Source organism: Rana temporaria, chromosome 3 (genome assembly GCF_905171775.1).
Source record: "Rana temporaria chromosome 3, aRanTem1.1, whole genome shotgun sequence".
In the NCBI taxonomy this organism is placed as follows: domain Eukaryota; kingdom Metazoa; phylum Chordata; class Amphibia; order Anura; family Ranidae; genus Rana; species Rana temporaria.
Window position 1 is genome coordinate 15,646,856 of NC_053491.1, and position 15,952 is coordinate 15,662,807.

Here is a 15,952-nt window from a genome sequence, read left to right on the forward strand (position 1 = left end):
GCTCGGCCACGCTCGGCTCCACCCGCAGCCACGCAAGAGGAGCCAAGAGAAGCAGAGACAAGCCGAGCGCCGCAGCCTAGAGCCGAGCCGAGTGTACTGCGCACTCGGCTAGGCTCGGCCACGCTCGGCTCCACCCGCAGCCACGCGAAAGGAGCCAAGACAAGCCAAGCGCCGCAGCCTAGAGGCGTGTACTGCGCACTCGGGTAGGCTCCGCCACGCTCGGCTTCGCCCGCAGCCACGCAAGAGGACCCGAGAGCCGCAGCCTAGAGCCGAGCCGAGTGTACTGCGCACTCGGCTAGGCTCCACCACGCTCGGCTTCGCCCGCAGCCACGCAAGAGGAGCCGAGAGAAGCCGAGACAAGCAGAGCGCCGCAGCCTAGAGCCGAGCCGAGTGTACTGCGCATTCGGCTAGGCTCGGCCACGCTCGGCTCCACCCGCAGCCACGCGAGAGGGGCCGAGACAAGCCGGGAGGAGCCGAACACACAGGAAATCCGGCGCCAAATGCAAAAACAAACACCGCTGCAACCCCGGGCAAGGTAAGGATGGACGGACCCCGCGAGGAAGCCGCAGACGGACACCTCCAAAGCCACAGACGGACACCCACAAGGCTGGATGGACCCCGCGCAAGGCCGCAGACGGACGCCGGACAAGGCCGCCGATGGACGCAGGGCAAAAATGTTATTTATTTTTTTTTCCCTTAAACTACCTTTCTAGGTTTGGGGTGCGCGTTATACGCTGGCGCGCGGTATACCCCAATAAATACGGTATGTACACAGATCCTAGTTATAATCTTAGTTGAGTTAGACACCCACAGGCTGTGATGGTGGGGGGGTTGTGATGGTGGGGGGCTGTGATGGTGGGGGGCTGTGATGGTGGGGGGTTGTGATGGTGGGGGGGCTGTGATGGTGGGGGGGCTGTGATGGTGGGGGGGCTGTGATGGTGGGGGGGCTGTGATGGTGGGGGGTTGTGATGGTGGGGGGTTGTGATGGTGGGGGGTTGTGATGGTGGGGGGGCTGTGATGGTGGGGGGGCTGTGATGGTGGGGGGGCTGTGATGGTGGGGGGTTGTGATGGTGGGGGGGCTGTGATGGTGGCGATGGTGTTTTTTTTTTTTTTAGTGTCACTTTAACGCAATGGCAACAGTGGCAATCCTGCAAAGCTTAATTCCATGTATATACAATTGAACCTCGGATCACGAGCATTGTCCGTTCCAGGAGAACGCTCGTAATCCAAAGTACTTGTATATCAAAGCGAGTTTTCCCATTGAAGTCAATGGAAATGAAAATAATTTGTTCTGCATTGACTTTAAAGGGATGCAATACCGAATGTGGCCAGAGGTGGGGGGGGGGCGCCAGAAAGCGCGGAAAAAGGACGAAAAGGCCCGAGGACAATTCGGCTCGTTTCCTGCGCCTCCATACCTCAGGCCAAATGAGGTACTGCAGGCCAATGTTTGGCTTTTCTCAGGTCATGCGCCCCCGTACCTTAGGCCAAATCAGGTACTGCAGGCCAATGTTTGGCTTTTCTCGGCTCCTGCGCCCCCGTACCTCAGGCCAAATCAGGTACTGCAGGCCAATGTTTGGCTTTTCTCGGCTCCTGCGCCCCCGTACATCAGGCCAAATGAGGTACTGTAGGCCTATTTAGTTTGAATTCAGCGTTTTTGATTTGCAAGCAACTTTTTTTTTTTTTTATTCTGACTCGGTTTGCGAGTGTTGACTTGCAAGATGCGAGTCAACATTAAAAAAAAAAGTTGCTTGAAAATCAAAAACGCTTTTAAATCAAGTTATTCTTAAACCGAGGTTCCACTGTAAACATATGTTCTGATAAATAAATAAAAAAATTGAATGTTAATAAAAAATAAATACAATTTCCAGTATATATCCCATAGTTTGTAGACGCTAGGGGCCAGATTCACAAAAGAGATACGACAGCGTATCTCCTGATACGCCGTCGTATCTCTGAGATATGATTGTCGTATCTATGCGCCTGATTCATAGAATCAGGTTACGCATAGATAGCCCTAAGATCCGACAGGTGTAACTGTGTTACACCGTCGGATCTTAGGCTGCAATTCTAGGCCGGCCGCTAGGTGGCGATTCCATTGCGGTCGGCGTAGAATATGCAAATGACTAGTTACGGCGATTCACGAACGTACGCTTTGCCCGTCGATCTAAATTTACGTTGTTTCCGTAGAGATGCGTCGCGTAAAACTAAGCATGCCCTCTAGGTGGTCTAACCAATGTTAAGTATGGCCGTCGTTCCCGCGTCTAATTCTTAAATTTCACGTCGTTTGCGTAAGTCGTCCGTGAATGGCGCTGGACGCCATTTACGTTAACGTCGAAACCAATGACGTCCTTGCGACATCATTTAGCGCAATGCACGTCGGGTAATTTGACGGACGGAAGAAGGCGCAGTACGTTCGGCGCGGGAACGCGCATAATTTAAATAGTGCCTGCCCCATTTGAATTAGGTGGGCTTGCGCCGAGCAGATTTACGCTACGCCGCCGCAAGTTTACAGGTAAGTGCTTTGTGAATCAGGCACTTACGCTGTAAACCTGCGGCAGTGTAACGTAAATGGGATACGTTACGCCGCCGCTGCGCAACGTAATTGTCTATGAATCTGGCCCAGTAAGTTTTGAGCAAACCGATCAATATACGCTTATTGGGATATTTTTTTTCTTCCAAAAATATGTAGCAGGATCCATATTGGCCTAAATTTATGAAGATTTTTTTGAATTTTTGTAGCAGAAAGTAAAAAATATTATTATTTTTTTTTTTATTTTTTTTTTATTGTCGGCCTTTGTTTATAGAGCAAAAAATAAAGGGCCAGATCCACGTACAGCAGCGCATCTCTCCGCCGGGCGCAGCGTATCTAAGATACACTACACCGCCGTAACTTTTTTTTTCGAATCCTCAAAGAAAGCGGCGTAGTGTATCTTTGGCGGCGTAAGGGCGTGACATTCAAATCTCTGTGATGGGGGCGTGTTTTATGTAAATAACGTTTTTTTTTATAACTGCGCATGCGCCGTCCGTGGGGGTATCCCAGTGCGCATGCTCGAAATTAACCCGGAACAAGCCAATGCTCACGACGGTGACGTCATTCTACGCAAATTCCTATTCACGAACGACTTACGCAAACGACGTAAAAAAAAAATCTAAATTGGACGCGGGAACGACGGCCATACTTAACATTGAGTACGCCACCATATAGCAGCTTTAACTAAACGCCGGAAAAAGCCAAACGCAAATGACGTAAAAAAATGCGCCGGCCGGCAAACGTTCGTGGATCGCCGTAACTAGCTAATTTGCATACTCAACGCGGAATTCAACGGAAACGCCACCTAGCGCCCGGCGGAAAAAATGCACCTAAGATCCGACGGCGTATACTAAGACGTACGCCTGTCGGATCGACCCCAGATGCCGTCGGATCTTGTTTTGAAGATACAAAACAAAGATACGACGCGGGAACTTTGAAATTACGCGGCGTATCAAGAGATACGCCGGCGTAATTCTTTTGTGGATCTGCCCCAAAAACTGCAGAGGTGATCAAATATCACCAAAAGAAAGCTCTGTTTTAGGGGGGAAAAAATAATGTAAATTTTGTTTGAGTACAGCGTTGCATGACCGCGCAATTACCAGTTAAATTAGCGGAGTGCCGAATAGCAAAAAAATGGCCTGGTCATGAAGGGGGTAAAATCTTCCGGAGCTGGAATGGGTATAGAATAGATATCGGTAATAAATAATATTGAACTGTTTCTTTTGTGATCTGCAGCAAGAAACAGCAAAGAAGGGTTATGCTGACCTCTGCTGGCTGAATGTGCTAACTGTCTGTCTGAAGTCATTGCAGCACTATAAATACCAATGGGGGAATTAGATATTAGAGGGAATCACCTTATTATATGTATTGGCCCGGATTCAGCAAGATTTGCGCATAAATTACGGAGGCACAGGGCAACGATTTTGCCCTGCGCCCCCGCAAATTTGCGTCGCTGCCCTCGATTCACGGAGCAGTAGCTCCGTAAATTGCGAGGGGCGCGCCGGCAAAATTGCCCGGCGTAAGCGCGCGCAATTTAACCACTTTAGCCCCGGGCCTGTTTTTCAGAGTCGGTGTTTACGAGACAAAACCATTTTTTTTTGCTAGAAAATTACTTAAAACCCCCAAACATTATATATTTTTTTTTCTAACACCCTAGAGAATAAAATGGAAGTCATTGCAATACTTTTTGTCACACCGTATTTGCGCAGCGGTCTTACAAGCGCACTTTTTTTGGAAAAAATTCACTTTTTTAAATGAAAAAATAAGACCACAATTAATTTGGCCCAATTCTTTTATATATTGTGAAAGATAATGTTACGCCGAGTAAAATGATACCCAACATGTCACGCTTAAAAATTGCGCCCGCTCGTGGCATGGTGTCAAACTTTTACCCTTAAAAATCTTGATAGGCGACGTTTAAAAAATTCTACAGGTTGCATTTTTTGAGTTACAGAGTAGGCCTAAGGCTAAAATTAATGCTCTCGCTCTAACGATCGCGGCGATACCTCACTTGTGTGGTTTGAATACCGTTTTCATATGTCGGCGCTACTCGCGTATACGTTCGCTTCTACGCGTGAGCTCGTCGGGACGGGGCGCTTTAAAAAATTTTTTTTTTGCTTTTCGCATTTATTTTTATTTATTTTAGAATTTTTAACACTGAAAAAAAAAAAAAAAATAAATTATCACTTTTATTCCTATTATAAGGAATGTAAACATCCCTTGTAATAGAAAAAAGCATGACAGGTCCTCTTAAATATGGGATCTGGGGTCAAAAAGACCTCACATCTCATATTTGGGCTTAAATGCAAAAAAAAAATAAAAAAATTTGGAAATGTAATTTTTTCAAATGACAAAAAAAATAAATGTTTCTTTAAGACGCTGGGCGGGACTGACGTTTTGACGTCACTTCCGCCCAGCGGAGCTATGGGGACGGGCGAAGGAGATTTTTCCTTCAGTCTCGTCCCCGCTCAGCTGCCGGATGGTCGCGATCTCCTCCGCCGCTACCGACGGCTCCGGTAAGCGGCGGAGGGCGCGGGAGAGCGGCGGGAGGGGGGGGGGGCCCTCTCCCGCCACCGATAACGGCGATCTCGTGGCGAATTCGCCGCGGAGACCGCCATTATCGTTAACACGGCCGCCCACAGAAGAGATGAATATCTCGATTGTGGCAGCAGCTGCTACCGTTACCGAGATATTCATCTCTAAAGTGATGACGTATAACGACGGTGGGCGGTCGGCAAGTGGTTAAATGATCCCGCAGGGGGCGGGAATCATTTAAATTAGGCGCGTTCCCGCGCCGATCGTAAAGCGCATGCGCCGTCGGGAAACTTTCCCGACGTGCATTGCGGCAAATGACGTCGCAAGGACGTCATTTGCTTCAAAGTGAACGTGAATGGCGTCCAGCGCCATTCACGAATCACTTACGCAAACGACGTGAAATTCAAATTTCACGACGCGGGAACGGCGGGTATACTTTAGCATTGGCTGCCCCCTACTATTAGAAGGGGCAGCCTTACGCTAAAGACGCCGTACGGAAACTCCGTAACTTGCGTACGCAGGGCTCGCGCAACGTTGTGAATCGGTGTTAGTATGCAATTTGCATACTATACACTGACCACAATGGGAGCGCCCCCTAGCGGTCATCGCAAGAATGCAGCCTAAAATATGCGTGGCATAAGAGCCTTATGCCACGCAGATTTTAGGCTGCAGTCGGCGTTACGATGTTCCTGAATCAGGAGCAATCATAACGCCGGCACAAGCAAGCAATTGCTATGGTTACACAGGCGCAATTGCTCTCTGTATCCGGGCCATTGTCTGAGGGCCATGAATCGCACCGGAAAACGCTGGGTGCAGTGCGATTTCAGGGCATTCATTTGAATGTCCTGAAGGTCAGGCACTGATGTTGGACGGGAAGGCCTGGCTCGCAGTCTCCGCTCTAATTCATCCCAAAGGTGTTCTATCGGGTTGAGGTCAGGACACTGTGCAGGCCAATGAAGTTCCTCCACCCCAAGCTCGCTCATCCACGTTAACCCTAATCCTAATATTTTTTTTAATATATTATTATCATTTTAATCAAATCAATATAATTAAAATAAAATAATAATAGCCTCTGAATATTAAAGAGAAGTGATTTCTGGTTCTGCAATTAGAGCCATGTAAGACTTTTTTTTTTAAATATTATTATGGTTGTTATTTTAATTAAATCAACATAATAAAAATAAAATAATAAGAATATTTAAAGGCTTCCATTTTTATTTTTTTTGCAGATTAACCTTCCGGAACCAGACATTTACTCCCTTTAGCATTAGGATTACTATTATTTTTACTTATTAATAATGGCCCAGATTCAAGAAGCAATTGCGCCTGTGTAACCATAGGTTACACGGCGCAATTGCTTACTTGCTCCGGTGTAACGAGTGCTCCTGATTCAGGAACATCGCTACGCCGACTGCAGCCTAAAATCTGCGTGGCATAAGGCTCTTATGCCACGCAGATTTTAGGCTGCATTCTTGCGATGACCGCTAGGGGGCGCTCCCATTGTGATCTGTGTATAGTATGCAAATTGCATACTAACACCGATTCACAACGTTGCGCGAGCCCTGCGTACGCAAATTACGTAGTTTGCGTACGTCGGGTTTCACGTAACGTTACACATCCTAATAGCAGGCGCAGCCAATGCTATAGGATACCCACGTTCCCGCGTCGCGAGATTTAAAATCTACGTCGTTTGCGTAAGTGATTCGTGAATGGCGCTGGACGCCATTCAAGTTCACTCTGAAGCAAATGACGTCCTTGCGACGTCATTTGCCGCAATGCACGTCGGGAAAGTTTCCCGACAGAGCATGCGCTCTACGCTCGGCGCGGGAACGCGCCTAATTTAAATGATTCCTGCCCCCAGCGGGATCATTTACATTGCACGCGCTTACGCCGGGCAATTTTGCCGGCGCGCCCTCGCAATTTACCGAGCTACCGCTCCGTGAATTGAGGGCAGCGCAAAATATTTGCGTGGGCGCAGGGCAAAATCGTTGCCCTGTGCCTGCACAAATAAAGCGCAAATCTACTTGAATCTGGGCCAATAATAGTAAAATAATAAAATGATAAAAGTAAACATAATAAATATATAATAATAATAATAATAATAATAATAATCAAATAAGATTTAAAAAAAATGATAGTGAGAATAAAAATTTATTAAATCAACATAATAAAAATAAAATAATAAGAATATTTAAAGGCTTCCATTTTTTTTTTTTTTTTTTTGCAGATTAACCTTCCGGAACCAGACATTTACTCCCTTTAACATTAATATTACTATTATTTTTACTTATTAATAATAATAGTAAAATAATAAAATGATAAAAGTAAACATAATAAATATAGAATAATAATAATATTAATAATAATAATAATAATAATAATAATAATAATAATAATAATAAAAAATAATAATAATTAAATAAGATTTAAAAAAAAATGATAGTGAGAATAAAAATATATTAAACATTAAATATATTTAAAAAACATTTTTTTAACAAGATAACATAATACAATGTTTAAAGAAATAAAAATTATTATTGTTGTTGATATGATTATTGATGTTATTATTATTGTAAAACTATATTTATTTTTTAACCATTTGCCGACCATGTAACGCCTATATACGTCGGCAGAATGGCACGGCTGCGCAAAGTAACGTATATTTCCGTCACTATGAATTTCGCACTGTGCGGCCCCTGCCGCGAGCTCTGTAAACGTGCCCACGGGACCCGCGCACTCGATGTCCGCCGGTGTCCCGCGATCGGGTCACGGAGCGGCAGAACGGGTGGATACCAATGTAAACAAGGTATTTCCCTGCTCTGCCCAGTGACAGGACAGTGATCTACTGCTTCCTGACATTGGGAGCAGTGATCAGTGTCGTATCACAGTAAGCCCCGCCCCCACACAGTTAAGACTAACTTAACCCCTTCCTCGCTCCTAGTGGTTAACCCCTTTCCTGCCAGTGTCATTTACACGGTAATCAGTGCATTTTTATAGCACCGATCGCTGTATAAATGACAATGGTCTCAAAATAGCATCACAAGTGACCGATGTTGTCCGCCATAATGTCGCAGTCACGATAAAAATAGCAGATACCCGCCATTACTAGTAAAAAAAAAAAAATATTAATTAAAATGCTATAAATCTATCCCCTATTTTGTACACGCTATAACTTTTGCGCAAACCAATCAAAAAAATGCTTATTGCGATTTTTTTTTATTTTTTTACCAAAAATATGTAGAAGAATACGTATCGGCCTAAACTGTGGAATTTTTTTTATATATATATATATATATATATATTGGGAGATATTTATTATAGCAAAAAGTAAAAAATATTGCATTTTTTTCAAAATTGTCGCTGTATTTTTGTTTATAGCGCAAAAAATAAAAGCAGAGGTGATCAAATACCACCAAAAAAAAGCTCTATTTGTGGGGAAAAAAGGACGTAAATTTTGTTTGGGAGCCACATCGCACGACCGCGCAATTGTCAGTTAAAGCGACGCAGTGCCGAATCGCAAAAACTGTCCGGGTCCTTTAGCTACAAAATAGTCCGGGGCTTAAGTGGTTAAAATAATAATAATTATTGATATTGTTGCTGATATGGTTATTGTTGTTATTATTGTAAAACTATGTTTAGTTTATTTTTTAATATTATCATCATTTTTTTTAATTGTTATAGTTTTATTATTATTAAAAAAAAAAAGCCTCCTCTGTCTTTATTTTCAGAATAGTTGCCCCCATTCAACCATCAGAACCCCCACTTCTGAGTTAGTCCCAGGTACCCGGATGGAGTTGCGGTTGTCAGGGAAGCTTTGTTGCTATGAGGACGGGGAGGGGGCGTGGCCCTCGGGGACGTCAGCAGTGGCTCTCTGTAGGCCTGGGAGGAGACTCCAGTGAGTAGGCCTCAGCCTCGGTCTGTAGTAATTCCTCCTGCCGCCCCGGTGCCCCCTGTTAGCGGTACGGTGAGAGGGGGGATGGAGCGGTTCCCGGAGGATTTGGTGAACGCTCTGAAGGAAGTGGTGGAGAACAGCGGCTGGCGGTGTGTGGGGGAGAAGGAGAAGTTCCGGGCTCCGTGTACCAAGTAAGAGCAAGCCACGCCCCCAACCGGGTCACCACCGGGCACTTAAAGGGCATGTCCGCTTTGTCACCCTCCTCTTCCACCCCCCATTCTCTTCCTGGACCCTGAGAATGAATGAAGCAGGATTGGTTCTCCATGAGATCTCATCATTGGGGCTCATTTACATTGCGTCGGGTGTCGCACATGCGGCGTTGTTGTTGCGCTGACACACTACACGCGTACCGCCCACCATTCATTTCAATGGGGCGCTCTACACGTTGCAAAGTTGCTCACGCACCCCCCTATCAGCTTTTTCTTTTTTTAACCACACGTCTGCTCGCCGCCACGCGTTTCGTAAAAGCTTGCTACATTCCGCGTATTCACATGTACAATCGCAACCCCCAAGCCCTGTCGCACGTGCGGCGTTGTTGTTGCGCACTGACGCACTACACACGTACCGCACACCGTTCATTTCAATGAGGCGCTCTACACATTGCAAAGTTGCTCACGCACCCCCCTATCAGCTTCTCTCTTTTTTTTTTTTTTTTAACCACATATCTGCTCGCCGCCACGTTTCTCGTCAAAGCTCGCTACATTCCGCGTTTTCACATGTACGATCGCAACCCCCCCCCCCGGTCCCGTTCACACCTCGCCGTTTTCTACCTTCGATCGGGCAGAAGCATACGTTTTTCACGCTTTTTTTTTTTTTATTTTTTTTTTTATTCCAGTAGAAATAAATGGAAATGCGCCATTCGCCCGTTTTTGTGCAATTTTATGTTTCAAATGGAAAAAAAAATGTTTTAATTTTTTTAATAATCTACAAATAATTAAATGTTAACCACCTCAATACCGGCCACTTTTACCCCCTTCCTGCCCAGGCCATTTTTCAGCGCTGTCACAATTTGACAATTGCGCGGTCATGCGACGCAAAATAGAAAAAAAAATCCCCACGAATAGAGCTTTCTTTTGGTGGTATTTGATCACCTCTGCGGTTTTTATTTCTTGCGCTATAAACAAAAAAAAAGTTTGAAAAAAAACCCCACAATATTTTAACATTTTTGCTACAATAAATAGCCAAATGAAAATATATATTTTTTAACTGCTTAAGCCCCGGACCATTATGCAGGTAAAGGACCAGGCCACTTTTTGCGATTCGGCACTGCGTCGCGTTAATTGACAATTGCGCGGTCGTGCGACGTGGCTCCCAAACAAAATTGGCGTCCTTTTTCCCCCACAAATAGAGCTTTCATTTGGTGGTATTTGATCACCTCTGCGGGTTTTATTTTTTGTGCTATAAACAAAAATAGAGCGACAATTTTGAAAAATAAAATGCAATATTTTTTACTTTTTGCTATAATAAATATCCCCCAAAAAATTATATTAAAAAACATTTTTTTTTCCTCAGTTTAGGCCGATACGTATTCTTCTACTTATGTTTGTTTAAAAAAAATCACAATAATAAGCGTTTATCGATTGGTTTGCGCAAAATTTATAGCGTTTACAAAATAGGGGATCGTTTTATGGCATTTTTATTCATTTTTTTTTTTTTTTTACTGCTAACGGCGGCGATCAGCGATTTTTTTTTTTCCGTGACTGCGGCATTATGGCGGACACATTGGACACTTTTGACACATTTTTGGGACCATTGTCATTTTCACAGCAAAAAGTGCTATAAAAATGCACTGATTAGTATGAAAATGACAGTGAAGGTGTTAACCACTAGGGGGCGCTGTAGGGTTTAGGTGTGACCTCATGTGTGTTTCTTACTGTAGGGGGGCGGGGCTGGACGTGTGACATCACTGATCGTCGTTCCCTATATCAGGGAACAGATGATCAGTGACACTGCCACAATGAAGAACGGGGAAGGTTTACACTCACCTCTCCCCATTCTTTAGCTCTTGTGACCGATCGCGGGACACCAGTGGCGATCGCGTGCGTGGTCACGGAGCTTCGGACCGGGTCAATGTCCATGGCTGGGGATGTACCTGTACGCCCATGTGCCCAGTTGTGCCATTCTGTCGACGTATATCGTCGTGCGGTGGTCCTTAAGTGGTTAATAATAAACACCCAAACACAATTTTTTTATTAATAATATTATTATGTGCATCTTAGTTGTTAACTGTGCGTTTTTAATGCGTTTTTGACGTGTTTCCTGGATGCATTCCAGATGCGTTCCTCCTCCTCCCTTCTCCTTCCTCCCTCCTCCTTTTTTAACCACTTGGCACCCGCGATATAGCCGAACGAAGGCTACAGCGCAGACCCCAAATGCCAGGAGGACGTCAATAGACATGCGCGGCGTGCGCTGTGATCACCCGAGTCACTGAGACTCAGGAGATCACAGATCCGAGTAAGGGGCCGGCGTGAGGAGAAAAAAAAGCCGATCACCGGCTTGTGTGTAAGGGACATCAATCCCGAAGAGGAAGAGACAATTCTGCCTCCTCTGTGTCGTCAGTACCCCCTGCCAGTGCCCATGAGTGCCACCTATCAATGCCCACAAGTGCCACCTATCAATGCCCACCAGTGGTGTCAATCAGTGCCCATTACTGCCACCTATCAGTGCCATCTATCAATGCCACCTATTAGTGCCACCTATCAATGCCCTTCAGTGTCACCTCTCAGTGCCCACCAGTGCCGCCTTATCGGTGCCCATCAGTGCAGCCCATCAGTGCCCATCACTGCCAGCTATCAGTGCCATCTATCAATGCCATCTATTAGTGCCACTTCTCAGTGCCCACCAGTGTCACCTCTCAGTGCCCACCAGTGCTGCCTTATCGGTGCCCAGCAGTGCAGCCCATCAGCGTCCATCACTGCCACCTATCAGTGCCATCTATCAATGCCAACTATTAGTGCCACTTCTCAGTGCCACCTATCAATGCCCTTCAGTGTCACCTCTCAGTGCCCATCACTGCCAGCTATCAGTGCCATCTATCAATGCCACCTATTAGTGCCACTTCTCAGTGCCCACCAGTGCTACCTATCAATGCCCTTCAGTGCCACCTCTGTGTCACCTCTCAGTGCCCACTAGTGCCGCCTTATCAGTACCCACCAGTGCAGCCCACCAGTGTCCATCACTGCCAGCTTTCAGTGCCATCTATCAATGTCACCTATTAGTGGCACTTCTCAGTGCCTACCAGTGCCACCTATCAATTCCCTTCAATGCCACCTGTCAGTGTCACCTCAGTGCCCCCTTATCGGTGCCCACCAGTGCCCATTACTGCCAGCTATCAGTGCCATCTATCAATGCCACCTATTAGTGGCACTTCTCAGTGCCTACCAGTGCCACCTATCAATGCCCTTCAGTGCCACCTCTCAGTGCCCACCAGTGCCGCCCATCGGTGCCCATCAGTGCAGCCTCATCAGCGTACATCAATGAAGGAGAAAAATTACCTGTTTGCAAAATTTTATAATAAAATATAAAAAAATATATATATTTTTTTTAATTCTGTATTTTTTTTTTTTTTTAACAAACAATAAAAACCAGCAGAGGTGATCAAATACCACCAAAAGAAAGCTCTATTTGTGGGGAAAAAATTATAAAAATATAATTTGGGTACAGTGTTGTGTGACCGCGCAATTGTCATTCAAAGTGCGTCAGCGCTGAATGCTGATAATTGATCTGGGCAGGAGGGGGTTTAAGTGCCCGGTAATGAAGTGGTTAATGTTAAATGTAACATTTGTGTTTTCTTACAGATTATATTGCGAGGACGGGGAGCATCTGGTTCTAATTCAGGCGGATGGGAAATTCTACGCCATGGATTCTGCGTGTCCACACGAAGGTCCGGCCGCCATCGCGAAACGTTTTCTTGCAGGAAATGTCTGTTTGGTTTTAGGCACATAATGCAAAAAAATGATCAAAGCTGGAGCAGCTGTGCAACCAATCAGCTTCTATCTTCAGTTTGGACAGTTAACCACTTGACTTTACCCCCCTTCCCCGACCAGGCCATTTTTTTTTGCGATACGGCACTGCGTTAAGGACCGCCTCCTACACATATACGTCAGCAGAATGGCACGGCTGGGCACAAGCATGTCCTCTTTAAGTGCCCAGCCATGGGTCGTGGGCGCGTTCCTGCGACTCGGTCCGAAGCTCCGCGGCCGCGGGGCTCGCAGACCCAATCGCCGCTGGAGTCCCGCGATCGGTCCCCGGAGCTGAAGAACGGGGAGAGGTGTGTGTAAACACAGCTTCCCCGTTCTTCACTGTGGCGCCGTCATCGATCGTGTGTTCCCTAATATAGGAAACCACAATCAATGACGTCACACCTACAGCCACACCCCCTACAGTTAGAAACACAGATGAGGTCACACTTAACCTCTTCAGCGCCCCCTAGTGGTTAACTCCCAAACTGCAATTGTCATTTTCACAGTAATCTGTGCATTTTTAATGCATTTTTTGCTGTGTAAATGACAACGGTCCCAAAAATGTGTCAAAATTGTCCGAATTGTCTGCCATAATGTCGCAGTCACAAAAAAAAATCGCTAATCGCCGGCATTAGTAGTTCAAATTTTTTTTTTTTTATAAAAATGCAATAAAACTATCCCCTATTTTGTAAACTCTATAAATTTTGCGCAAACCGATCAATAAACGCTTATTGCGATTTTTTTTTTTTTACCAAAAATATGTAGAAGAATACGTATCGGCCTAAACTGAGGAAAAAAAATGTTTTTATATATTTTTGGGGGATGTTTATTATAGCAAAAAGTAAAAAATATTGCATTTTTTTCAAAACTGTCGCTCTATTTTTGTTTATAGCGCAAAAAAAAAAAAACGCAGAGGTGATCAAATACCACCAAAAGAAAGTTCTATTTGTGGGGAAAAAAGGACGCCAATTTTGTTTGGGAGCCACGTCGCACGACCGCGCAATTGTCAGTTAAAGCGACGCAGTGCCGAATCGCAAAAACTGGCCAGGTCTTTACCTGCCTAAAGGTCCGGGTCTTAAGTGGTTAACTGACAATTGCGCGGTCATGCGACGCTGTACACAAATTATATTTATATAATTTTTTCCCCACAAATAGAGCTTTCGTTTGGTGGTAAAAAATAAAAAAAAATATATAATTTTTTTTTTTACTTTTCGGCAATAAAACACATCAAATTAAAAAAATTAATTCTTCATACATTTTTGCAAAAATGTATTCTGCTACGTGTCTTTGATAAAAAATTTTTTTATAAATGTAAAAAATTCCCAATAAGCGTATATTGATTGGTTTGTGTGAAAGTTATAGGGCCAGATTCACAAAAGAGATACGACGGCGTATCTCCTGATACGCCGTCGTATCTCTGAGATCCGCCCGTCGTAACTATGCGCCTGATTCATAGAATCAGTTACGCATAGATCTCACAAAGATCCGACAGGTGTAATTGACTTACACCGTCGGATCTTAGGCTGCAATTCTCGATCGGCCGCTTGGTGGCGATTCCATTGCGGTCGGCGTAGAATATGCAAATGACTAGTTACGCCGATTCACAAACCTACGCCTTACCCGTCGTTCTATATTTACCTTGTTTCTGTCTTGATACGCGGCGTAAAACTAGGGCTGCCGCCTGGTCTAGCCAATGTTAAGTATGGCCGTCGTTCCCGCGTAGAAATTTGAAAATTCACGTCGTTTGCGTAAGTCGTCCGTGAATGGCGCTGGACGCCATTTATGTTAACGTCAAAACCAATGACGCCCTTGCGACGTCATTTAGTGCAATGCATGTCGGGTCATTTTACGGACGGAGCATGCGCAGTACGTTCGGCGCGGGAACGCGCCTAATTTAAATGGTGCCCGCCCCATTTGAATTAGGCGGGCTTGCGCCGAGCGGATTTACGCTACGCCGCCGCAAGTTTGCAGGTAAATGCTTTGTGAATCAGGCACTTACGCTGTAAACTTGCGGCGGTGTAACGTAAATGGGATACGTTACGCCGCCGCAGCGTAACAGATTTCTACGTGAATCTGCCCCATAGTGTCTACAAACTATGGAATATATACTGGATTTTTTTTATTTATTTTTTATATATACTACTAATGGCTAGAGCTGCACAATTCTGGAAAAAATGAGAATCGCGATTTTTTTTGCTTAGAATAAAGATCAGGATTCTCGCAGCGTAACATCATCTTTCACATTATACAAAAAAATTGGGCTAACTTTACGGTTTAGGTTTTTTTTTTTTTTTTTATTCATTAGCCCACTCGCCGACCGGCTCACACCAATTTATGTTGGCAGAATGCCACTACGGCTCCATTCACACTAATGAGTTTTTTGATGCATTTTGCAGAAATGCAGGGAAATTATTTGTAACATGGTTTCCTATGGAAGATGTTCACATCAATGCTTTTTTGTGCCTCTGCATTTTCGGAAAGGGTCGGGGACTTTTTTCCCCGCAAAAAGCAGCGTTTTGCATGTAATAAAATTCAATGGACATGCATCCAAAACGCAAGTGTCATGATTTTGTCGCGATTTGCATTTTTATTTTAACCTGTTTATAGCTGGTTGTTAAATGAAATGTAAAAAAAAAAAAAAAAATGCTGGCAAAAAAAAAAAAAAAGCATATCCCGGTAAAAACGCGTGTTGAAAAACGCAGCAAGCACTGCAAAAACACTCAAAAGCAGCGTGCATAGGTGTGAATCGAGCCTGCTGTACATCAGTCCGCAAAAGCGGAAGTGGTTGAAGTGTATTTTTTACCCCAACAAAATTGCATTTGAAAGACTGCTGCGCAAATACAGCGTGACATAAAATATTGCAACAACCACCATTTTATTCTCTAGGGTTGCTGCTGAATACATATAGATCTTTATATAGAAAAAGTCCTGCAAGCAGCAGCTTTCGGGCATTGCGGGAGCGGTGTATACAAT

General features: G+C 44.7%; 1 protein-coding gene across 1 annotated transcript in view; it reads left to right on the forward strand.

Annotated features, from left to right (window-relative positions):
* The first annotated feature begins 8,900 nt into the window (after nucleotides 1-8,900).
* The window catches only part of LOC120931126 (uncharacterized protein HI_0077-like), a 51,494-nt gene continuing 44,442 nt past the window's right edge, over nucleotides 8,901-15,952 (forward strand). Inside the window, exons 1-2 of the mRNA XM_040342291.1 lie at nucleotides 8,901-9,148; nucleotides 12,815-12,900. Of these exons, the coding sequence (XP_040198225.1) occupies nucleotides 9,042-9,148; nucleotides 12,815-12,900 (193 nt within the window). The 5' untranslated portion in view covers nucleotides 8,901-9,041. The remainder of the gene's footprint in view (nucleotides 9,149-12,814; nucleotides 12,901-15,952) is intronic.